Genomic DNA, 23,376 nt, shown 5'->3' with positions numbered 1-23,376 from the left:
GCCATCTTGAAAAGTTGTTGGTCAAGTTCTGCCCTCAGAGAGAGTGAAAAGCAGCTCCCACGTTCTCAGTTAAACTTCCCTCCAGTGGGAGAGAGGGTCTCTGTCATGTGGGAATTTTTTCTCAAAGATGGTTCAGAACAGAGATTGTCAAGAACTGTTCATGTCTTATAAACTAAACTCTTTATGGGTGAAATGTTATAACGTCTGAGATTTCCTTTAAAATACTCCCAAGGGGCACCTGGCTGGCTCAGTCAGTAGAGCATATGACTCTTGACCTCAGGGTCATCAGTTTGAGCCCCCCACTAGGCACAGAGATTACTTTAAAAAATAATTTAAAAAATTAAAAAACAATAATTGAAAAATAAAATACTCCCAAACAAACAACCCCAACAAAACAAACAAGATAAAAACAAAAAACTGGAAAGGATAAGTGAAACAGGATAGGTAAAGTGTTACAGCCTACACAAGTCTTCACCATATTACTCTACTTTTATGTACATTTAATGATTTCCATAATGGAAAATTTCAATAGGTGTATGTTAAAGGACGCTTCATCTCCTACATCTATATATTAGCTGTTTCTCTATGTATTAGGATTCTTTTCCGTTATAATGAACAGAAACTCCAACTTACACTGGCTTAAACATAAAAGGAAACATATAGATTCAGGTAGCTAAAAAGTCAAGGGCAGTTCTAGGTATCAGGTGATGCTTGATCCTACAGCTCAATGTGTCACCAAGACTGAATATTTATCACTCTGCTCTGCCTTCTATGGTGGTTGGTTTCATTCTAAGGTTCATATCTCTCCTAGTTTCAGGAAGACTGTCAACAACCAGTGGGTAACATGTATCATCCAATAAAAGCTGGGTTTGTTCTACCGTTTCAAACAGAAGTCCCCATGGGACCAACTTAAGGTCATATACCTAACACTGAGCCATCTTCCAATCACAGAGGTAGAATCCTCCTTTACTAACTTAGGTTAGGTCATATTCTTCATTTCTAGGAATGAGGGTAAAGAACCTCACAGACCCCCGAATGGAATCAGTGTTGTTGGGAAAGAGGAAAGGGAAAATGGGTGCTAAGAGACAGTCAACAAATCTCTGCTAAACTCTCCACAGGTAAAGCTTCCAATACAAAAGAATAGAGGGCAATGAAAGATATCTTCTAACACAGAATTACAGGTATAAAGCTATGGTCAGATATCAGGGACCTGGATAGGCTGTAGAGATGAAAGATGACCGTAATGAAAGGACAAACAGTATCTGAGGTGGCTGGGAATACTGGTGAGGCGTTCTAGGAGGTAAGCATTACCATAATACCAAAAACTAGGAAAAAAAAAACCTGCAAGAAAAAAATACCTATAGGTCAGCATCCCTCAATAATATGGATTCAAAAATACTCAACAAAATATTACCAAATCAAATCTAACAATGTATAATAAGAATTATACAGTGGGACTTATTCCAGGTATGCAAGGCTGGCTCAATATTCAAAAATATATTAATGCCATTCCTCACATCAACAGGCTAAAGAATAAAAATCATATGATCATATCAGTAGATGTAGAAAAAGCATTTGACAAAATCCAGCACCCATACATGATAAAAACTCAGCAAACTAGGAACAGAGGGGAATTTCCTCAATCTGATTTTAAAAACTGCCGAAACACCCTACAGCTAATATTATACTTACTTGTGAGAATCTAGAAGCTTTCCCATTAAGATCAGGAACAAGGTAAGAATTTCCCTTGCACCACTCCTCTTCAACATCATACTGGAAGCCCTATATAATTTAATAACGATAAGAAAATAAGAGATATACAGATTGAAAAAGAAGAAATAAAATGTTCTTTGTTTATAGAGGACAAGATCATCAACAACAACAACAAAACTCCTGGAACTTATAAAGCACTTGTAGAAAAGTTGAAGGTTATTAGGTTAATACATAAAATTTAACCACTTTCCTATACACCAACAAGGAACAAGTGGAATTTGAAATTAAAAACAAAATACCATTTACATTAGTAAAATAATAAGATGGCTGAACATCTAAATACCAAAAACATATACAAGGTATACATGAATAAAACTACAAGATTAAAGAGATAAAAAAAAATAAATGGAGAGACATTCCATGTTCATGGATAGGAAGAATCGATAATGGGATGTTACACAAATTAGGTGAAGAACCGTTAAAATTCAAAGATAAGAAAATGAACAACCTAATTAAAATAATGGGCCAAATATCTGAACAGACACCTCACCAGACAAGGTACACAGATACAAAGATGTTCCACATTACAAGTCATTAGGGAATTGCAAATGAAAACAAAAACACTGGGGTGCCTGTGTGACTCAGTTGTTAAGAGTCTCACTTAGGCTCAGGTCATGATATCACAGTTCGTGAGTTCGAGCCCTGCATCAGGATTTTCACTGACAGTGCAGAGCCTGCTTAGGATTCTCTACCCCACCCCAACTCTCTCTCTCCCTCTCCTCCTATCCAACTTGAGCACTATCTCTCTCAAAAATAAATGAACTTTATTAAAAAGTAAAAAAATAACACCATGCAACCATCAAAATGGTGAAAACCCCAAAACACTGAACACAACTGTCGGCAAAGATGTGGAGGAACAGGAAGTCTCATTCATTGCTGATGGGAATGCAAAATGGCAGAGCTTTCCTGTTACTCTCCTGAAAATCTCAGACCCATTTGAGCCTGAGAATGGTTAGAAGAGAGGTTGTTTTCAGGTACTAGACTGTGTACAGGAACAAGAATGATTTTGGGGGGCACAGCATCCTGGTTAACTCTACAGAAAAAAACTGGGTTTCTTTCTGGAAACAAGACACCATCCCTAAGAAGGGATTTCTGGCCCTTGGGGAGATAGGCGAGATAGCAACATTTAGTCAAGAAAATAGCACTTCCTGAGATGTAACTGCCCCACTCTCTCTTTCTCTTCCTTCGAAGATGGTGAGGCTGACGTGAGTGGTCAAGATGGTGTTGGAATGGAGCATCAGCAGAATATCTCAGAGAGCTGAAGGGGAAGAATGCATAAGAAGTACTTTGTCAGGAGCCCTGACTCATAAATTCTGTTCCCTAACCGCATGGACAAGAATTTGATTTCTTCCCGGATATCTCATATTCAAAGGACCTTGTCATATCTGAACTAGGAACCAGAAATCTTCCATTGTCTTCATGCATCTTCTCCAACATATCTTAAGACAATCACTTTCTGCAATTTGCTTTATATATCTGCTCTCAAATGGGACCAATGATCACTGTTCTTCACCCTCCTGGCAAGTAGGGTAGATGAGATCCTGTAAGATGAGCTTTGAAGTTGAAAGATGTTATACAAGGTTGGCCCTTCACTATAGCCTGGTATCACTGTCCTCTGTAAACCTGAAGTGCCCTTCTCTGATCCCGTTCGTAAAGCACTCTTCGCCATGGCAGATGTTGGAAGCTATTGAGATTGTTCTTGGTAAAACGTTTGGATCCTGCAGTAACTATGTTAGATGCCAATCACAACTGCTCATTTGACCCTGAAGAAGTGAATTTTTCTGCCAGGCCCATGCAAAGGAATATTCTCTAAGTCATCTTCTTAAAGGAGAATGCACAGGTCCTAGTTCTACTGTCTGCAGTAGGTAGCCATGGGATCTGAAACTTCAGCTTCCAAGATTGTGTAATAATGATGCCAATCGCACTAACCAAGAAGCCACGTGGAATGGAGGAAAATGATATTAAATTGTTGAGTCAAGTGTTGTGGGAACTAGTTCTGTCCTATTAAACCAGTTATCCTCCCAGGTTCCTATAATGGTGAAAGGATTAACTAGATCTGTGTTCCCCAAACTGGTGTTCCACCAAACAATCTTGGGAGTTGTTAGGTGGGACTTCCATACACAACAGCATCACCACAAGGGCCTCCAGCTCAAATGAGGCTGGTATTCACTGCATGCTTAGGCTCCTTTCCTTTGACCTACCCTCCACCCCCCCCACCGCCTCCCGGCTTAGTTTCACACTACACTTAAATGTAAGTGCTCGAAGTCTTCCTACAACAAAACATTCACTTTATTCTAACCCACTGTCCCTAAATTTACTTGGATGAATAATACTTTTTGTCATGGAACATCTCTGCACATCTCAAAGTGTTCTCTGAGTACAAGTTTGAGGTTCACTGATGGAGCTAGATTTGTAAGGGGGAACAGCTCGAGGGCTTGCAAGACTGCCAGGTCTGTGTGAGCATTCGGGCCCTTGTTACCAGCAAGGCAAGTGGTGGAGAGCAGACATTGCAGGGGTTGGACCAGGAGGGGAGGCAACCTGAGTGGAGGTGATTTTCCTGCAGTGTACATGGAATATGGTCTGCCTATTCCAGGGTGAAGATCCCTGAGCTTTGGGTTTGGGCATTCACGAGGATAAAATGATAATGTTGGATATTCATAGGTCCCCAACATATAAGTCTCTGTGTGATCCTTCAGAGCACTTCATGCTTTCTTCCACCTCTTCTGGTCATTTGCAAGACCAGGACTCATGGCCATCACACATCAATGCAGCACTCGATACCTCAAGAAGAAAGATTACTGAGCCAGTGGATGCCCTGAGTAACCAAAGCTAATGAGTAGGTGGACATGGCAGTTTCTCCTCTTTGGTATACTTTCATTCTTGTGTTTGTTACATATGAGATTGTGTTAGTCTTATGCTTGAACTTAAGATTCAAGGTTGCCGAAGACAGACACAGCCCCTACCCTCCCCATGCTTATATTTTTATGGGAGAAGACAGAAAAAAAAACAAGTAAACAAACCAAATAACTCTCAGTGGTGATACATGCTATGATGGAAATAAACAGTGTTCAGAGTGGTAAGAGTAGATAGGACTGGTACATGAGTAAAAGGAACAGTGAGCCTTGTGTGAGTGTGGATTTGAAAATGTGGGAGTTTGGAGAGATCATAAAAGAGAATATTGTAGAAGTGCCTCTTTTAAAAAAATGTTTAATGTATTTATTTTGAGAGAGAGAGAGAAAACAAGGACGATGGGGAGAGAGAGGGAGAGTGAGAATCCCAAGCAGGCTCTATGCCTTCAGCGCAGAGGCTGACGTGGGGCTCAGTCCCACGAACCATGATATTGAGACCTGAGCCGAGATCAAGAGCCCGATGCTTAAATGACTGAGCCACCCCCTGTAGAAGTTCCTCTTAAGTGAAAAAATAAGTTTGGAAATACAAAATTCATCCTCTCTTTTAAGGATAAATAGCTATCATGAGGGCTAACACTCCCTCACCATAAAGGATGAAAGAAATGTTTTAAACAAACCTTTATCCTAACTCTTCTCTGTAAATTATTGCTCCTTAAGCTACTAATATTTTTTTGATTTAACTTTTCTCAAGTGAAACATATTTTACTTGTACCTTTATGAAATATTAGGGATCCTTCACATTTTGTTTTTCTTCAAATGCTTTGACACTGTTCCGTTGTTCATACACACCATGGACAAATGCTTAGTGTGACAATTATGATGTTGGAAATCTATCCTTTGCTTAAAAAGTTCAACCTTAAGCTTTCTTACTAAGTTTGCCCTTAAAGGTGCAGGGTATCCAAATACTATAAAGCTTAATATATTGTGTTAGTGCCAAGATCAGTGCAACTCCACGGTCATCATCCTACCGTGGGAGAAGGGAGAAGTGATTCTGACAGTTCTAAACCTGAAACTCGGAGCTGCTCAACCCCCCCGTCAGGAGACACAGATGGAGGGCTGCTTTAAAGCAAAGTGCGGGTGTTCTCACATGCACTGAGTCACACAGGAGAGCCTCACACATGCTGGACTGCAGAAAGCTCTTCGGCAACAACAGCCCGATTATCACTGCCCACGGGGGATTCATACACGGAGGAATTCGTGCACAGAAGGGACACCGGAAGATGCTTCAACAGCACTCCAGCCGTGCTCCCCACTGAACCACACAAGAAAGGATAAAGGTGACAAGTGTGAGAGAGATTTAGTGACGACAATATGCTTTTGTCCAAACAGGTTTTGGAAACAACCCTAGAAACACCAAGTGTGAACAAAAACTTCAACCTTTCCTACTTGAGGACACTCCAGAGACTCCATTCAGGTGAGAACCCACAGAAACAATGGGAGCCCTTCAGCAAATAATCCACTCTACACACCGGAGGGGAGAGCCCAGAGAGAAAAGCACTAGGCAGTCTTGACCCATGACACGAGTGCAACTGGCCAGGAAATGCAGAAGGTGGTCAGTGAACACTGGTCTGTGCAGTGACTCGATGATTGGAAAGGCTTCTATGGAATTCAAACCACCCGTGTTATGTCAACTGTCCAGGGCAATCTGATCGAAAGGGCTGCCTAGCATTCTGGCTCTCATATTCTCCAGGGGAATGAAACACTCTTCTCACGGCTCCTTTAAAAGCTGATCAACCTTAGCACCTTGGTTCAATTCCAAGCTCTCCTCTTGTCCTTCCCCTCCAGCAAAGACAGCGGAGGTTCTCAAGACCTCCTTGAGGTTCCAGATGGAGTCTCCTAAATGGCGGGGAAAACTCTGGGTCTGCCATGGACCCCACACTGTGGCCACTTAGACCAGTGCAGAGGAATGAGGATTTCAGGGTTACACTGGTCAATGATCCAGTTCTCAGAACCAAGCAAGGAACCATTATAAAGCTGTGACCTGAACCAATTGAAACACAGCAACTTCTGGACTGTCCTAAAATCATTTGGTTATATTTCTGAGAGCTGTAATACTAACATCTGAGGCTAAATCTAAGGTTGTGTGTTCCACTTCATCTTGAACCCAACCTAAATTTTGATTTTCTATCGCATTTTTGGTTATCAATGCTCAACCCTGTGAAGAAGCAATAGAAATTCCTTCTCCCAACGTCCACACGTCCACCCCACGTTATAAGCATAAGGACTTGTGGAACACTGTACTACTGGTAATTCGCTAAGCAGACATTCCCGACAGAGGCTTCTCAATTGAAATGTCCTGCTTCTGCTTTCCTGCACAACCTTCCTTCCAACTATCACCTTAGTCCAAGAGGGCAGCACCTTCCTCTGTACACCAATCAGGGCAAATTTGCTTCTGCCCTAGATCACGTGGTTTATTGAGACAAAACTTACATACGATATGCGAGGGATAGTTACCAAACAATTCCTTAAAGCCTACTGCACATGAGGAATGAAAGGCAACCCATTCCCTCTCCGTAGCCCATCGATCAATAGAAACGTATCTTATGCACATAAACACTGGAGCACAGGGGAACAGAGAGCAAGGATAGGGGAATGAAGCCAGAGAGGCAGGGAGAGATGGTTGCCTTGTCCACTTGAAAAAATGACCAACCTGGATTGTCTCAGGTAAGAAATCAGTCCTTCTCTGCTATCATGTAAGCTCCTCATTGTGCCCACCAGTGTTACATTGGCTCAGAGGAAGGCAGATTTCTGTTCAGGGTCAAAGTCCACATGGAACCACAGAAAAGGTTCCGCAGCTCTAGTAGATAGCTGCCTCTATTTGTATGAGCCAGATTATGCTGCAGAAACACACGACACCAACACCTCAGTGGTTTAACAAAGGTTTATTTCTCATTCCCATAAAGTCCATCACAGGTCTGGGACATGCTCCAGAACAGCTCCTCACCAAGGGGCCAGGGGGCGCGGCGCTCAGCATTCCAGACTACTTTGACCCTGTGGCCCCTTCCTGTGTGGGCTTCCATGATTGACGCAGAAGAGCACTACCGAGTCTTGCACCAACAATGAAAGGCTTCAGCCCACAAGTGAGGCTTCTGCTCACAACCCATTACCCAAAACTACCTCGTGACTCTAACTTCAAGTCGCAGAAAACCACAACCACTCTCTCTACTCTTCACTAGAATACGAGTCCCGTGAGAGTGGATTTCCAGCTCTTTTGTTCACTACTATCTTCTCAGTCTAGAACGGTGCCTGGGCCCACAAGAGATCCCCATCAAAGTGAATGAATGTAGCACCAGGAAGATGTCCACATGTATCCCGGGATGACACAGTACCAGTAGTCGAAGGATGAGGGCGTTGGGTAACAGCTATGCAGATGGGAGCTTCAGAGCTGGCTGTGCTTACGAAATCATATTTGAATCATCTTGAAGAAAATAAAGTCTCATTGAGGGCGCCAGACCATCACGAGACTTAAACCATAAAGCACTGGAGTCAAAGACCAAAGCAGCTAAGCACTATCACCACCAGCAGCGCTCAACTCCTCAAAGGAGTTGCCAATAGCCATAAATGCACCTGCTTCCTAAGCGTAGTCAGTCTGCCCAGCATATCATGGGGAGCAGGGGAAAGGGAAAGAAACGCACGGTGAGCATCTACTACTGGCCAGGCTGTGGAGTGCTTTTCCTTCACCAGCCCCTCTAGTCCCCAGAATAACCTTGAGATGAAACACAGTTTTCTTTCACAGAGAACGTGGAGGCTTAAGTGTTTCAGTAACGAATCAAACCACAGGAATGTCTTCTAAGCTAGAAACAGACACAACACAATGTCATCCAGTCTGGCCCTGGAGGGATAACACACACATCCATCCTGAAGTGACAACCAACGGACGTACCAACTATAGGGTACCGAACACGTCCCTGTAACCAGACCTTAACTTTTCAAGCCTTAACTTCATCATTTATAAGCCATTTGGAAGAGATCATTTAAACCCTTTCCTGATGCTACCTAAAAGCTCTAACAGGAATACATGTGAATCATTGTTGTAGATAAGAGTTTCGGGAAGATCCACAGTCTATAGAGATTTTCAGTCATCTATCATTTATCACCTAAGGCTGTCGTTAAATGCTGTGTGCAAAACAGAGACATGTATACCCTGTCTGACTGATAATAGTTTACAGTGTAAGACAATCAACATGGATGTGGATTCAGCCAACCTTACCCACCACTCAGCAGTTCCCAAACTTTCCTCTTAGGAAACCAATCTTCAGCCACACCCAGTGAACCGCTTCCTGCCTGCAGCACACACTCCTTCCTAAACCTAACCCTCTGTTTTAAAACCAAAAGGCAAATTAAGAAGTAAATAAAAACCTGAGTTGATCCTGAACTCCCATAAATTTCCCTTTAAGCCCCAAGAAAGTTTTAATATTCATGGTTGACATCATCAGAGGGAAAGGTCTATAGTTTCTTTTATTGCAGACAACTCTTCTTTACATGGAATATATAACATGTCTAAAAATTCCAACCCGTTTCCATACAATCTTATTGATATTGGGTCCTTTATCAACCACTACAAATGAGAGGTATAAATTAGTGCACTGGTCCTTCTTCTGACAGATTCCCTACTGGTGAAATAAATAGCATTTCATCACAATAAAAATGGGGCTAAAAGGATTTAAGAGCTAAGTTGCTAAAATATTTAAGAAGGAATTCAGGGGCACCCAGCTGGCTCAGTGGGTTAAGCATCCGACTCTTGACCTGAGCTCAGGTCATGATCTCACGGCTTTTGAGTTCAAACCCCGCATCGGGCTCTGCACTGACAGTGCAAAGCCTACTTGGGATTCTCTCTCTCTCCCTCTTTGACCCTCTCCACTCACATGGTCTCTCACTCTCTCAAAATAAATAAACTTTAAAAAAAAAAAAAAGGGAATAGGGTCCAATGACAAGGGAGAGGAAGAAAATCCAGTGTAGTTCTTGGATAATTCAACAATAGAACTCATATTTGCCCCCATGGGACTCTTGAAATTGGTAAGCCTACTACCTTGAAGGCAATGGTACACAATTAAACAGGCTGGTTATTGCTTTTTCTTTTGGAAGACCATGCTACAGATATTTCTATTGTATGTGTTTCAAAGTCGCTGGAAAATCAACGCAAAACCAACAACACGATGATCACGGAAGACTGATTAATTCAGAGATGTATTTGCTATTTGAAGGTGAATTTGCTGCCAGGTACAATCACAAAATAGTATATTCCTTACGCAGAATGTTCTTTGAACATCTTTCTTGCAAGGAATTCCCTGAAGATTTACACGTAAAAACGTTAACTAGTACAAAATTAACGCATCCCCTGCAGAGTCAACCTTGATTCTTTTCTGAGAAACATGTTTATATCACCAAATTTTCCATTGATGTAGAATTATTCATGTTTCATAATTTTGTATTTTTTCATAAACATCAGGGCTCGGCCGTACTTGGTGGATTTCCTCTTTTTGGAAGAAGTAGAAGTGTCCGTTCAGTGGTGGTGTTTCTGGTGTGTAATAAGGCTTGACTGCCTGCTAGCTTCTCATGCTGATGCTACATGTGGGTTCTCCGGTGTTTAGTAAGGTGAGAATTCTGACTGAATTTCTTTCCACATACATAACACATAAAGGGTTTCTCTCCAGTGTGAGTTCTTTGGTGTGTACGGAGATTTGAATTTTGACTGAAGCTTTTCCCACACCAGGAACATTTGTATGGTTTTATTCCTTGGTGTATTGTTACATGCTTATTAAGATCTGATTTCCCTCTAAAGCTCTTACCACAATGCTGACATTTATACGGCTTCACTTCAGTGTGAATTTTTTTGTGTTTAGTAAGATCAGAGGTAAGTCTGAAGTTTTTCCTACACTCCTGGCATGTAAAAGGCTTCTCTACTGCACGGGCTTTCTTGTGAAGATCCATAAGTCTCTGCAGCTCATCTTCCCAGATTGAAAGTTCCTTTGTTTGGTTCATTGGAAACTCTTGGTGCCACTTCGCCATCCTGTGTGTATCACCATGGTTTTCTTTGCCTGTTGTTTTCTGGGGAACTTTTGCTCGGGCCTTTTTTGATACTATGTCTCCTGGTGCTTGTATTTCTAAATCAGAAACACGTATAGGCTGATGGTTTTCAGTGTCACTTTTGTGCTTTATTCCTGTCAGAATAAACGTAATAGTCAGCCCACTGCACAGCAGAGCAAAACAACTACGGGAATGGAGAGAAAAATTCAATGATTATTGACTACAAAATACAGATAGACAGAATTTAAAACGTTAAGCCCTGCAAAGGTTGCTATCAAGGCATTCATCCTGTCCCATGGTGTATTTACCTGTAGGCAGCTCTCCAGGACTGTCCTTGAGCTCCGTGGACCCTTGAACCCATGGCTCTTCCCCTTGCTCTAGATACGAGATCACCTTAGGTTTGGGGAGCACAAACAATGCTGTGAAACGCAAAAAGTGAGATCAAGGACTGGCAACTCGACAAAGGTCCACCAACTCCATACGACTCCAGGAAGAGTAAAGGGCACTTTAACCCAAGGGTCACATAGGTAGACCCTCACACCCGCTATCAGGTTAACATGGTCCTCCATCTGTGGGTGGTACACAAGTGGACACGGGGAAATAAACCTAAGCTGGCTCCATGGAAAGGCGAAAGGGCATGGGAATCCATCCACAACGCCCCTCTCCTGCCACCGAGACCGCCCCATATTAAACAAGATGGCACCAAGCCCGAGAGGCTGCAGGGAATACAGATTCGTTCTATTAATTCTTTAGGATCGGCCCAAGTCTGGCAGAGCCAGGTGAAGGGCAGTGGGCTGCGTTATCACACGCACCAGTGATTCCTGTCATGGGAACAGTGAGTGTTTACTTAGCTCTTGAGTACCACGCACCGGATAGGGAAGCTTTTTTCCACTCTTAGAGTTCACCGGTTCTTGTCCAGGTGGAAGAAACAGACCAGAATCCCTCAGTGAAACTTTTCTAATTATACACTGCCAAACCGGGAAGTATGCATCACTCGGTCATTCAGGCAATGTGTACTGACTGCCTGTCGTGTGCCAGGCACTCTCCTTGGGCTGATGATACAGTGGTGAGGAAGTTAAAGCACCCTGGACTCATGGAGCTTACCTTCTATTGGGAGAACGAGACAAGCAAACAGCAATAAACAAAGCGGTCAGCACGTGATACATGTTTTGAACAAAACTAAAGCAGAATAACTCAGCATGTAAGAGTCTGCTTCTCTGGGGCACCTGGGTGGCTCAGTTGGTTAAGCATCCGTCTCTTGATTTTGGCTCAGATCATGATCTCACTGTTTGTGAGATCAAGCCGTACATCAGCCTCTATGCTACCACAGTGGAGCCTGCTTGGGATTCCCTCTCTCTCTGCCCCTTTCCCACTCACGCGTGTGCTCTCTCTCAAAATAAATAAACTTTATTAAAAAAAAAAAAAAAGATTCTGCTTCTCTGAAGCTATTTGAGATGAGGTCGTATGGAAGGCCTCTTCGAGAAAGTGATATTGGACCAGAAAGGTAAAAGGGAGAGATTTAGTATGTGGCACAAAATGTGCCAGGCAGAGAAAAGGGGAAGGTAGAAATGTGCGTAGCAAGTTCAAGAAACAGAAAGATCAGTGAGGATCAAGAGGCCTGAGCAAGGGCACAAGTGGCAGGAGACGAGGGCAGGGAGGGGAGTAGGGTCAGATCCTGGAGGATCCGAATAAGCACTTCAGTAAGGTTTGGATTTTATTCTGAATGTGATGATAAGTCATTATAAGGTGCTGACACGGGAAATGTCATGATTTGATCAGTTTTTAAAAGATTCTGGCTGCTGTGTGGAAAACACAGAGTGGGAGGGCAAGAATGGTGGCTGGCGTCCCAGTCAGAAAGTACCAAGGTCAGTCTGGTTAGACATGCTCCTAGCTTAAACCAGGAAGCTAAGAGCACAAGGGAATGAGATGTGGTTGTACTCAGGCCACACTGTGGAGTCAAAAGGACACGGATACGTTAAAATGGGGTACAACATAAGATCACCATAAAGAATGACTGTATGCTCTTTCCTTCTAGGAACTGGGTGAATGCTCTTTACTGAGATGAGAAAAATATGAGAATAGATACGGGGTAGGAGGAAGAAAAATAAATCAAGAAATCTACATAAGATAAGGAATTTGTACTTGCAAAAAGCCCTCCGAGTGATTTGGACTTACCTCTCCCTTGTCCACCCATTATCTAGTTGAGAAACAACCAGTTACTAGAACACAGCCTCTCACAGGAGTACCTTCCCAGTAAGCAGAGAATATGATAGGTTACTCAACTTCTACCCAATGGGAGAGGGAGATTCTTTACCTAGAGAGATGACAGTCTCATAGTTTTCCCGCATTACATCATTGTAGAGGGCCTCCTGAGTGGGATCCAGGAACTCCCATTCTTCCTGGGAAAAATACATGGCCACTTCTTCAAATGTCAACGAGCTCTAAAGAAGACAATGGGCTTCAGCTCAGTACTTGCCACTAGAGAAGCAGCCCTACCATCTGGCCCATGATAGACCCTGGGCACTCAAGGAATTAATAGCAATTTTTTTTTTTTTGTATACTGGGAAGGCAGAAAGGAAAAAGACAAGGGACCATCAATAGACTAGGTGGTGCCCAGGTCCCCAAGGAGAATATCAGGGCTAACATGCCTGTGAGCACCTGCAGGGCAGTGTGGGTCATGGGCAGCAGGGAAAGGCAGCCCTCAATGGCTGGACTGCACAGCTTACCTGGGATTTAGGCAAGACGAGCTCAGGTGCCACTGTCCAGTCTTTGGTGTTTGTCTTCTCAGAAAAGGCTAAGATCTGATGAACAGGCACAGCTGTGGGTAGAAAAAAGGCAGAGAATATTTCTCACTATGTGAAAATCCTTCACTCATTTCCAAAAGACAAAAGATTCTCGGGCGCCTGGATGGCTCAGTCAGTCAAGCCTCCGACTATCAGTTTCAGCTCAGGTCATGATCTAGAGGTTTGGTGAGTTCGAGCCCTGCGCTGGGCTCTGCGCTGATGGTTCACAGCCTGCTTGTGATTCTCGCTCTCTCTCTCTGCCCCTTCCCTACTCACAGTCTCCGTCCCTCTAAATAAATGAACTAAAAGAAAAATTTTTTTAATACAAAAGATTGTTTCTTTTAGTACAGATGGGATATGTTTACAAAATTAAGTGATACCTCGTAGTGACCTTCTCATAGTAAACAAGAATCAAGCATCTACTAATCCCTGAATCTGGTTCCCCAATAGACTATCTTCAGTATTCACGAAGTCATTAACAGGAAATCTCACTTTTTTTATGTGATATATATTCTGAGTAGGGCAAAAATTAGAGGTATTTAAAACTGTAGAACTCAGGGGTGCCTGGGTGGCTCGCCGGCTGGGCGTCGGACGTCGGCACAGGTCATGATCGCACAGTTCGTGGGTTCGAGCCCCGCGACGGCCTCTGTGCTGACGGCTCAGAGCCTGGAGCCTGCTTCAGATTGTGTCTCCCTCTCTCTCTGCCTCTCCCCACTCACACTCTCTCTCACTCTCAAAAATAAATTTAAAAAAACATTAAAAAAAAGAAAAAAAAAAACAACAACTGTAGAACTCAGAGTCCAGTGTGCCAGGAGAAGAAATGCAAAAGTAGAGATTAGCTTGAGGAGTTCAAGCAACAGCAAAATCAGTACGGACAAGATAACTAAGCAGGACAGCAATGGAAGGACATTAGGGTAGGGAGGTGAAGCAGCCACATGTTGTAGGCTCATGGATACCTCCGTAAGGAATTTGGGTTTTATTCTGAGTGTTTATGAAGACATCCTAGAGTTCACAGCAGAGAAATTTCATGATTGATCAGGACTTTAAAGTCATACAAGGATGAAACATGATTGCGCCCAGACTACACTGTGAAGGTGGAGCCCAAAGGACAGTGCTGCGTTAGTAGTAGGGTATGACGACAAAACCACAGTAAAGGATGACCACATTTTTCGGGCCTGTCATATTGCATGATGGTACCTTGTACGGGGATGGGTAATGTAAAAGAAGAGCACATTTGGAAAGGAGAAAGGGATCAATTATTTTAAGATAAAGAACGAGCACGTGCACTGGAAAAAAGCTCCCTGGGTGATTTGGATTTACCTCTCCCTTGTCCACACATTATCTAGTTGAGAAACAACCAGTTACTAGAACACAGCCTCTCACAGGAGTACCTTCCCAGTAAGCAGAGAATGTGATAGATGACTCAACTTCTACCCAACGGGAAACGGAGATTCTTTACCTAGAGAGATGACAGTCTCATAGTTTTCCCACATTACATCATTGTAGAGGGCCTTCTGAGTGGGATCCAGGAACTCCCATTCTTCCTGGGAAAAATACATGGCCACTTCTTCAAATGTCAACGAGATCTAAAGAAGACAATGGGCTTCAGCTCAGTACTTGCCACTAGAGAAGCAGCCCTACCATCTGGCCCATGGTAGACCCTGGGCACTCAGCGAATTAACAGCACATGTTTCTTTGTTTTAAAGTAAGAAGGCAGAAAGGAAAAAAGCAAGGGATCATCAACAGTCTAACAGGTGCCCAGTTTCCGAGGGAGAACATCAGGGCTATCATGCCTGGGAGCACCTGCAGGGCATGAGGGTCATGGGCCCGGGGAAAGGCAGCCCTCAAGGGCTGGACTGCACAGCTCACCTGGGACTCAGGCAAGACGAGCTCAGGTGCCACTGTCCAGTCTTTGGTGATTGTCTGCTCAGGAAAGGCTAGGATCTGGTGAGCAGGCACAGCTGTGGGTGGAAAGAAGGCAGAGAAAATTTCTCTCACTTCTATGAACATCCTGCCCACATTTCTAAAATACAGAAGATACCAATCCTTTCATCAGAGACAAGACACCTTTGCAAATTATGTGTGGTGTCTTAAATTGACCTTCTCATTGCAAACAAGAAGCAATATCTACCGACACCTAGAACAGGCTCCCTGGTTTTAACAAGTGAGTTAAAAAAAGAAAAACCCTTTTTAGTTTCTTCTTATGAAATAAAGGGTTCTCAATCAGGCGAAAGTTAAACATATTTGAAGATGAAGTACTCAGAGAATCCAGTGTAAAGTATATCATTTTTTATCCCTATTTTTTTCCTGATACACAATTGTGTTTATACTTGGGCAACTGATAACCTGTTTCTGATCTCAATTCATTCTGTATTTTATGAGGATGGGACGGCTCTTATTTTCTCCAGCTTTCTAAAGAACAGAATCACAGTGTTACCACCAGAGTTCAGTGGTGTGGACATTTCTGCACCTTGGGCCAATGCCCAACTTCACCCACCACTGGTCCACTGACACCTGGAGGGAAGTGGGACTTGTCATTGCTGAAGGGTCTGTTTATGGATCTACAGTGCTGAGCACCCAGGAAACGCTCACAACGTCCTGACTGCACAAGATCCTATCACATTTCCCAAGAATTAGTAATTATCACGTCCCGCCTTACCCATCTCACATGCAGGATCAGTTTCTTTATGAGAATTCCAGTTCAGACATTCTTGAAGTTCATGGTGTGGATTCCAAAATTCATTGTGGAACATGCCTATGGGTTGTGAGTCTGCTGCCTTCATCTTGAAGCCCAGGACATCTACAGTTTGTCTGAAGAGCACTCCCTGCCCCTTTTTCGAGCTCTTAGACTGCAAGCTAGAAAGAAACAATGTCCATCTGTTACCAGAGAACTTATTCTGCTGGGGGTGGGCGGGGGGCTGATGGCAGAAAGAAAAAACTCAGTACAGATGTTGAGAAGTATGAGATACTATGGAAGCTGACACACATAAGGAGACACTGGGCCACCAATTTTCCACAGGGTACTGACTATGAAATCTTGGGAAATTACAGACACAGAAAAAAGTTGTGGCAACTGCTAACTTTCAAACAGTTGCTCCCACCCTTCTGCAGGCAGCACAGCTCAGGGGAACAGCTCCATGTTCTCAGGGTATCTTGAGAAGCTTTCTCCTAGACTTACATCCCTGCCCTCAGGGGTTTCCTGTTCTGTATCTTTCTAGTTTTCACCCCAATTCCACCATCTTCGGTAACTGAAGCCATGGGGGAACTGGACTAAAAATCACTAAGATGATCTTCGTCCCAAAGCACCAAGAGCAGAAAAAATGTGCATGTCATTAACTAAGTCACATGAAATTTACTATCTCCTACTCATCATGAGAGAAAAATGAGCAGAAAAATCCTGCCTTACCTTCCCCTTAAAAAATCCACCGCCAGACCCTTCGTCTCCTATTATTCAGGTGAAATAAGGCACAGCTCGTTGAGAGACAAACGTCCACTGAGGGCTTGGCCCTCCTAAAAATGGTCACAATTCAGGAAAGGTTGGACAGTGAGAACACTTACAGCTTCTGGCTGCGAGGAGCTTGTCCAAAGATTTCACTCTCGTGCTTCCTACCCCACCTTCCCCATGCCAAGGGGCCATCCGGGGAACATTCTGAGTTTCTCTTCAATCTTAACGTGTCATCCCGGTCTCCTGTCTATCGTAAGGGGGTACAACCTCTCTGACCCTTCATGCTGCCGTGAAGATGGAAGCCCACAGTGCGTGGAACATTCCACCTTCTCAATTCCACGGTATGCCTACTGGCAGGAGACCTGGGACAGAGAAGCGACACCAGAGAAGGAAAGTAATTAGGGAAAAAGGAGCCTTAGCATCCCCCAATTAAGCAACTAGATGCTCAACACTCTCCTTCGGCACCTCTTTGCAAAAACTGTAAAAGGGCACCGTGCACACGATTCGTTCCTGCATTTTTAAATCTCTCCCTACTTCACCCAGTACAGTAACAGAGGACCTTTGCTTACAAAATGTTTACCCAAAGGCAAAGTCGTAAAAGAGGAGAGGAGGGGAGTTGGGGGTGATGAGGGTGACCCTTCAGCCCACCTGCCCTTTCTTCCACGGTCACTGAGACCTCCGGGCGAGGCTGGGCACAGTCTCGGGAGCCTCGCTTTCCCTGAGCGATCCCGCGGGAACGGCACCCAAATTCGTCCCGGAAGCCACGGTACTCCCCCGTGGCCGGCTCCCGGCTGCCCAGCATGCTCAGCAGGCACGAGGACGCTGCCCAAGCTCGGCACCCGCAGAAGCAGCCGTCTCCGAGGCTGCACCGCCCGGGTGCCCGGCGCCCGGTGACACGGCCCCGAGGCGGGAAAGCCGGCTGCGCACCCGCCCCGCTTCTGGACGCCAGGCCGGAAAGCCCGCGACCACAAGGCCCGCCCCGGTGACCGACGGGGTCCCAGCGCGGCCCCGGCACCGTCTGCGCAAGGGGGGACAGCGACGTGGCCTTTAGAGCCTGACGGCGGAGTTCCCCAAGGCGGTCCGGCTGTCAGGCTCCCGCCGCCGGGCCCGCAAAGTGCCGCCGCCCTCGGACAATGGCTGGCTCGCCCCCGCCCGGCGCGCAGCGACCGGTGTCCCTCGGGAGCTCCGGGACCGACGCTCCCCCCGCCCCGGGCTCACCTGCAGGTCGCCGCCCTCCGCCCCGCGCCGCTCAGAGGCGGGCCCCGCGAGGCACAGGCCAGACCTCAGCACACGCCCTCAGGTCCCCGTCGCCGCCTGCCGCCCATTCGACCCCGCGCTCCGGCCGGAAGCGGAGTGACGCGCTTCCGGGGGAGGGGCTCCGAGCAGCCGCGCCGCGGCCCCGGGCCTCGCGCAGAGGCGGCGGCCTTCCGCCCGGGGCAGCCCTGGCGGCGGGAAAGAGTTAATGCTACCGAGTGTCCCGGCCCGCCGCGGCCTAGAGGGGCCTGTGCGCGGCTCGGCGAGCGGCTGTCGCCGCCTCGCGTCGCCGCTCCGGGAGGCGCTGCGCACCCGGCGGCGCCCGGTGCCCGGGAGCCCCTCCCGGCGAGGGTGGTCGCCCCTGTGCGCGCGGGGTCCCCGGCCTTCCCGGGGCTTCCGTCCCGGTCACGATCGGCGGCCCCCAGAGGGCTCGTCCCTTTTCTGGGCCGCGCGTCCCCCACGACGATTACGTTTTCCTCGTGAGGTAGGTTTCAGCCTGTGAAACGGGATCCATGTGTGTAGTTGTCCCTGACCGGGAAATGGAGGCGCGGCTCGGCCTGGGCCCCACAGGTGACCGACCAGAGCCCCTAGGCTGGGCTTTGGGGCCCCTGCGGTCCTGGCTCCCGCCTGTCCGCTACGGCATGCTCCCTGGAGGCTGCGAACCCCCTTTTCATCTGGCCTCCCCTGCAGTCTCTGCCAGAGTTGCCTGGGTAAAATGGGCATTCGTTCCACGGAGAGTTCGGAGTTCGTGAATCCCACCGTTCAGGATCGCAGTATTTCGAGGTGTCGCTGTCTCCTAATCATCGGGGTTCTTGTAGTGTCAGCCTTCACCGGGCAAGCGGGTTACTTACTAGGCGCACGACGTGCAGCCGGCGGTAGAGTCCGCAGGACCAGGTCTCTGATGCACGGAGTCTGGCCGAAAGACTGAGGCACTTCCGCGACCATCACTAGCTAGGAAGAGGGAGCCCTGAGCTGAGCGCTGCGGGATTCCAAGGAAGTGAAAGTTGACCCGTGGTTGGGGAAATGGTAAAAGAAACGGGAAAAGGCTTGAGGGATCTGCCCGCCCCCGGGAGTGGGGCCACATCCACACAGAGAGGGAAAGGGAAGAGCAAAGCCTGGAAAGCTGGGAAAGATTGGGGTGTGAGAAGATCGGCAGTACCTTTTCACTAAGTGTGACTGGGCTACATTTGGAGGAGACGTGCCTTAGAAAAGAAGTTCTCGTGGACCTGCCGCGGAGTGCCTAGCACGGGAGTGAGGCGATGGCACTGAATAAAGTAACTCCCGGAGCATCCCCGCAGGCTTTCCGAGGGAGCTTCTTTCCAGGGCAGTTCGTCTGGAAGGAAGGTTATGGTGGGAATGAAAATGGGAGATCGGGTCCAGGCCATTATGTTAGTGGTGCTTTCAGATGGAATCGGGAGCCCCTCTCTGATCCTTTTTGTGGGAGAGAAAAGGATTAAACACAGGCGGTCAGAAAAAGCATCTAAGTCACCGGAATGTTTCAAAGCAGGTTCATTTCCTTGGAATCCGAGTCAGGTTGGGACTTAATTTTCTTCCCAGTCTTTCAGAACCCGTGGACAGCGCTGCTTGAGATCCTCGCCATCAGGCCCAAGGCTGAGCATATAAATGGCAGCATCTGCTGGCCGTGCTCCTGTGTTCTCTACAGAACTTGTGTGACTTGTGCATTTCTACCCAGGGCCGCACATACACAGTCACGGGGGCCTTAGTTGACTTGTGCTTCATATCTGGCCTCAGGATCAGTATTAGCCTTTGTGTTCCTGATGCCAAGAGGGATTAACTTGCCTCAACTCCTCAAGGCAGACCAGGCCGGCCCCCTGGAATGGATCAGAGACGGGAAAGAAATACACCGATGTCCAGGCTCCCAAGATTGTGAGACGGGAATGAGAAACAGAAAAAACCCAGTTGGCTCAGGACTGCACTTAGGCCAACTTTATGACGCACCAGAGATCACACACAGGTAGGGCATGTATCTCCCTGGTGGGACTAGTTAGCTGAAGTCTCACCTGAGGGGAGGACTCTCTGCCCAGAACCCTCACTCATTTGGACCCCAACCAGGCTGTTCAGCACAGGGCTCCCCCAGCCAGGAGGTTGGATGTTGTGAGCACTGGATTCGATGTATGAACACTTCTCTGTTCTTCTCTACACTCTCTCCCTTTGTATGTTTGTTTAATTATGTATATTCAATCTCCCTTTTAATTAAAGCTTTCCTTCACAAACGAAACTGCAGCTATCGTGAATTACTACTATTCAGAACACCCTGCATGAAACTGACAGGCCTGATTCATACCATGGGTACGGAGTTGGAAGCAGAAGATGGGGAGACAAATGGGAAAAGAGACCCTGTGAAGCTAGAAGAAACAAGGCACAAACTGGTGAATAGTGAATGAGTGCCAGTAACGATTTTCATAGTTTGAAATTTGGTGCCAGAGTTGCTCAACCTTGCTGTGCGGCTCACCAAAGTCCCCTAAGACTTTCCTTTTGCAGTCACACTCCTCTGCATAGATAGGCACTGCTTGAAAAATGATGAAAGTAGAGTTGGGTAGCAATGACAGCAAATACATACAGTTTGTTCTGAGATACCACACAAGTGCTGTAGTGGGGATGAATGGCTTTGCTGGGTGACTGGCTGGAGATAATGATGCTGCTATTGGCTAATAAATTCACTTTTTCTTTCTCCATTTATACTAGTTATCAATGATTAACTCCCTTAGTTATGGCTGCCTTTTAAAAAGTTGCTGATCCATCGCCTGTTCTGGCTACCCACACTACCATGAACCGTTTTCCTTCATGATTACCTTAGTGCTTCATCATCTCTTGAGACCCAGCCGCGCATGAGCGAGCAGCGTGCCAAACATGGTGAGGAGGCTGTGGGTCTAGTTGAGGATGTACAGAATGTGTCTGGGCAACAGGTGAGAACAGGCAACTCAGAACCTGGTGAGTTTAGTTACGAAGTGGGGTGAGGAGCACAGTAATCTCATTGCTGGAGACGTGTTGAGAAATGCACAGTAGCCCCCCGCCACCCACCGCAAACTGTTAGCTATCTTGGGTTGGTCCCATGTCCTTCGTCTATGGGGAGGATTTCTCATTTGCTGAAATAATGTACACACTGATACAGTCAGTGGATGTTTAGGGTCCCTAATACAAAAGTTAAAGCTCAGAACAGTTCTCCAAAAGGCCAGGGAAAGGACACTGTCCCTCACTCAGGGGATCAGGAAAATTAGAGTTGGTGAATTAACATCCAGTCTCTCTTGCCGAAAGGTTCCTTGAGTGCAGATGCTATGGTTATGCAGTAAACAAAGTTGTATCAGAGCTGCTGCCGCCAAGATTAAGGCATCAGTGCGGGATAGCGATGAGTTTCACACAGTGTGCGCTTGTCCAGGTAGGACTAGGTGTGAGATCCGGTCAGTGTCACGATCTTGTACATTTTGGGAGAAGGGAGCCGTGAAAGGCACAGCACAACAGGAACGTGGCTTTGGTTGTGGGAGACTTGTGGGAAGAAGGCAACTGAGATCACAACCAGAGGTCCAGGAGAGGCACAGACTGAAGGAGGCGTGTGGGTCAGAGGAACGCCGTAGCCTGAGCACCTCTGTGCTCAACAGGAAGCAGCTGGCTGGGTGCAGAGACGGCTTGGCTGGAACGGAAGATACCGGTGTCCCCGGTGAGGAGGCAGACATGTCCTTGGGCTGTGGGAGTGGGATCGGCGAGGGGGCGTAGCATTTCACAGGACCGAGGATTGAGTGGTGTTGACATAATGTGCAGAGGGCAGAGAGTGTGGTGGGGACGCATCAGGGACGAAGCTGAGGAAGTTCATGAAGGATCCATGGCATCGGGACAATGAATAACACCTGGGACGGCACGGAGAAGGGCGAGCAGTAGCACGTGTGTGGAGGCAGAGCTGGGACAGGTGAATGGCAGGAACTCCTATGGGTGACAAGTCATCCTGCTCCAGTTCCCCTTGCCCTCTCCCTGTGGTGACAGTCTCTCTCTCTCTCTCTCTCTCCCGCAGCCCCTGCTGTTTCAGAGCCAAGCTCTTCCCAGGAATGTGGACGGGACAGGAACGTGAGGGATAACACAGCCATGTGAAGCCTGTCTGGGGCACGAAGGGCACCGCGAGCGGAGGGGAGGGACAGCGGAAGCTGATGGCACTTGCCAGGACGCAGTGGCCTCTCCGCGCCACGCTCCTCACTCACTCGACAGACAGGACACGTCCTACACTGCGGACTTAATGAATGAAGGTGGCTCTGAAAGACACAAGTGGCTTTGAGGTGCCTGCCAGACGGCAGACACTGGGGATTGTGCAGTGAACGGGACAGGCGTGGTCCATGGCCTGCTGCGGCCTACACGCCATGGGCAAAGAGACGACAAACAAACAAAGATACTCCCAGATGAGTGCTCTGCAGGAACGAGCCCTCTGATGTGATGGAGAATGACTGTGGGCAGCCAGGAAGTGGTACCGCCTCTCCGAGGGGATGTTCACCGTATTGTACAATCACCAGCTCTCTCCAGTTCCAGAACAATTTCAGCCCCCAACAGGAAACTGTCCATTAGGAAGTTACTTCTCATTCTTTCTATGGATTTACCTGTTGTGGAGATTTCATAGAAAGGGTATCACCTTCCGCACCTGCCCCCTCTCATTTAGCAGGTTTAAGTCTGTATCACCACTTCCATCCTTTTCTTGCCTAATACTCCCTCACATAAGCAGACATGGCTGGCCGTGTACGTGTCTTACAGTGAACCACCGTATACGTTTTGAGGCCGTCCATGGCCACTGCTGCCTTTTATGTTTAATTGAAAACTTCCATTATAGGGTACTCGGTGATGATATTTTATTAAAAAAGTTTTTTTTAATGTTTATTTATTTTTGAGACAAAGACAGAGCATGAGCAGGGAAGGGGCAAAGAGAGAGGGAGACACAGAATCTGAAGCAGGCTCCAGGCTCTGAGCTGTCAGCACAGAGCCCGACATGGGGCTCGAACTCACGAACTGTGAGATCATGACCTGAGCCGAAGTCGGACGCTTAACCGACTTAGCCACCCAGGTGCCCCGATTATATTTTATTTAAAAATTTTTATTTATTTAAGTAATCTCTGCACCCAGAATAGGTTTCAAATTCACAACCTCAAGATCAAGAGTCACATGCTCTTCAACTGAGCAAGCCAGGCTCCCC

General features: G+C 46.5%; 3 protein-coding genes and 1 long non-coding RNA gene across 6 annotated transcripts in view; 1 reads left to right on the top strand and 3 right to left on the bottom strand.

Annotated features, from left to right (window-relative positions):
• Nucleotides 1-13,152, bottom strand: part of LOC106978793 (olfactory receptor 2C1) — a 42,317-nt gene extending 29,165 nt beyond the window's left edge. The window contains exons 1-3 of one of the 2 annotated variants that reach the window (XM_053213376.1): nt 13,024-13,053; nt 11,018-11,128; nt 1,693-1,782 (exon numbers count right to left, since the gene is read on the bottom strand). The gene's annotated coding sequence lies outside the window, so the exon portion shown is untranslated. Of the gene's footprint in view, nt 1-1,692; nt 1,783-11,017; nt 11,129-13,023 lie in introns of both variants that reach the window. The other variant, XM_027043406.2, reaches the window with a different exon arrangement.
• Nucleotides 9,851-18,301, bottom strand: LOC113592406 (zinc finger protein 75A-like). 2 transcript variants are annotated; one of them, XM_027043402.2, is made up of 8 exons: nt 18,156-18,301; nt 16,152-16,335; nt 15,362-15,453; nt 14,952-15,078; nt 13,436-13,527; nt 13,024-13,150; nt 11,018-11,128; nt 9,851-10,843 (listed from the first exon to the last, which is right to left on the bottom strand). In XM_027043402.2, exons 2-8 carry the CDS (start codon nt 16,273-16,275, stop codon nt 10,248-10,250), a joined length of 1,269 nt encoding a protein of 422 aa, XP_026899203.1. In that variant the 5' UTR covers nt 16,276-16,335; nt 18,156-18,301; the 3' UTR covers nt 9,851-10,247. The 2 variants fall into 2 exon arrangements, with proteins under 2 accessions (XP_026899203.1, XP_026899202.1); XM_027043401.2 differs by having other exon boundaries at nt 16,152-16,341; nt 18,156-18,297.
• Nucleotides 10,018-23,376, bottom strand: part of LOC106978785 (zinc finger protein 75A) — a 45,460-nt gene continuing 32,101 nt past the window's right edge. Inside the window, exon 10 of the transcript XR_008294636.1 lies at nt 10,018-10,033. The gene's annotated coding sequence lies outside the window, so the exon portion shown is untranslated. The remainder of the gene's footprint in view (nt 10,034-23,376) is intronic.
• On the top strand, nt 18,233-23,055 carry LOC106978797 (uncharacterized). Its single transcript, XR_003415406.2, has 2 exons — nt 18,233-18,675; nt 22,216-23,055. It is a non-coding gene; the product is annotated as an uncharacterized LOC106978797 (long non-coding RNA).

This window comes from Acinonyx jubatus, chromosome E3 (genome assembly GCF_027475565.1).
Source record: "Acinonyx jubatus isolate Ajub_Pintada_27869175 chromosome E3, VMU_Ajub_asm_v1.0, whole genome shotgun sequence".
Classification (NCBI taxonomy): Eukaryota; Metazoa; Chordata; class Mammalia; order Carnivora; family Felidae; genus Acinonyx; species Acinonyx jubatus.
Note: the sequence above shows the minus strand (reverse complement) of the source record. Positions and strands in the feature narration are given on the sequence as shown.

Excerpts from the sequence above, each read along its gene's own strand:
- LOC113592406 (XM_027043402.2), bottom strand. The coding sequence starts at position 16,275 with ATGAAGGCAGCAGACTCACAACCCATAGGCATGTTCCACAATGAATTT. Across the intron at positions 15,079-15,361 it reads TCGTCTTGCCTGAGTCCCAG|ATCTCGTTGACATTTGAAGA; the intron begins GTGAGCTGTGCA and ends TGTCTTCTTTAG. Across the intron at positions 13,151-13,435 it reads TCGTCTTGCCTAAATCCCAG|AGCTCGTTGACATTTGAAGA; the intron begins GTAAGCTGTGCA and ends TGTCTTCTTTAG.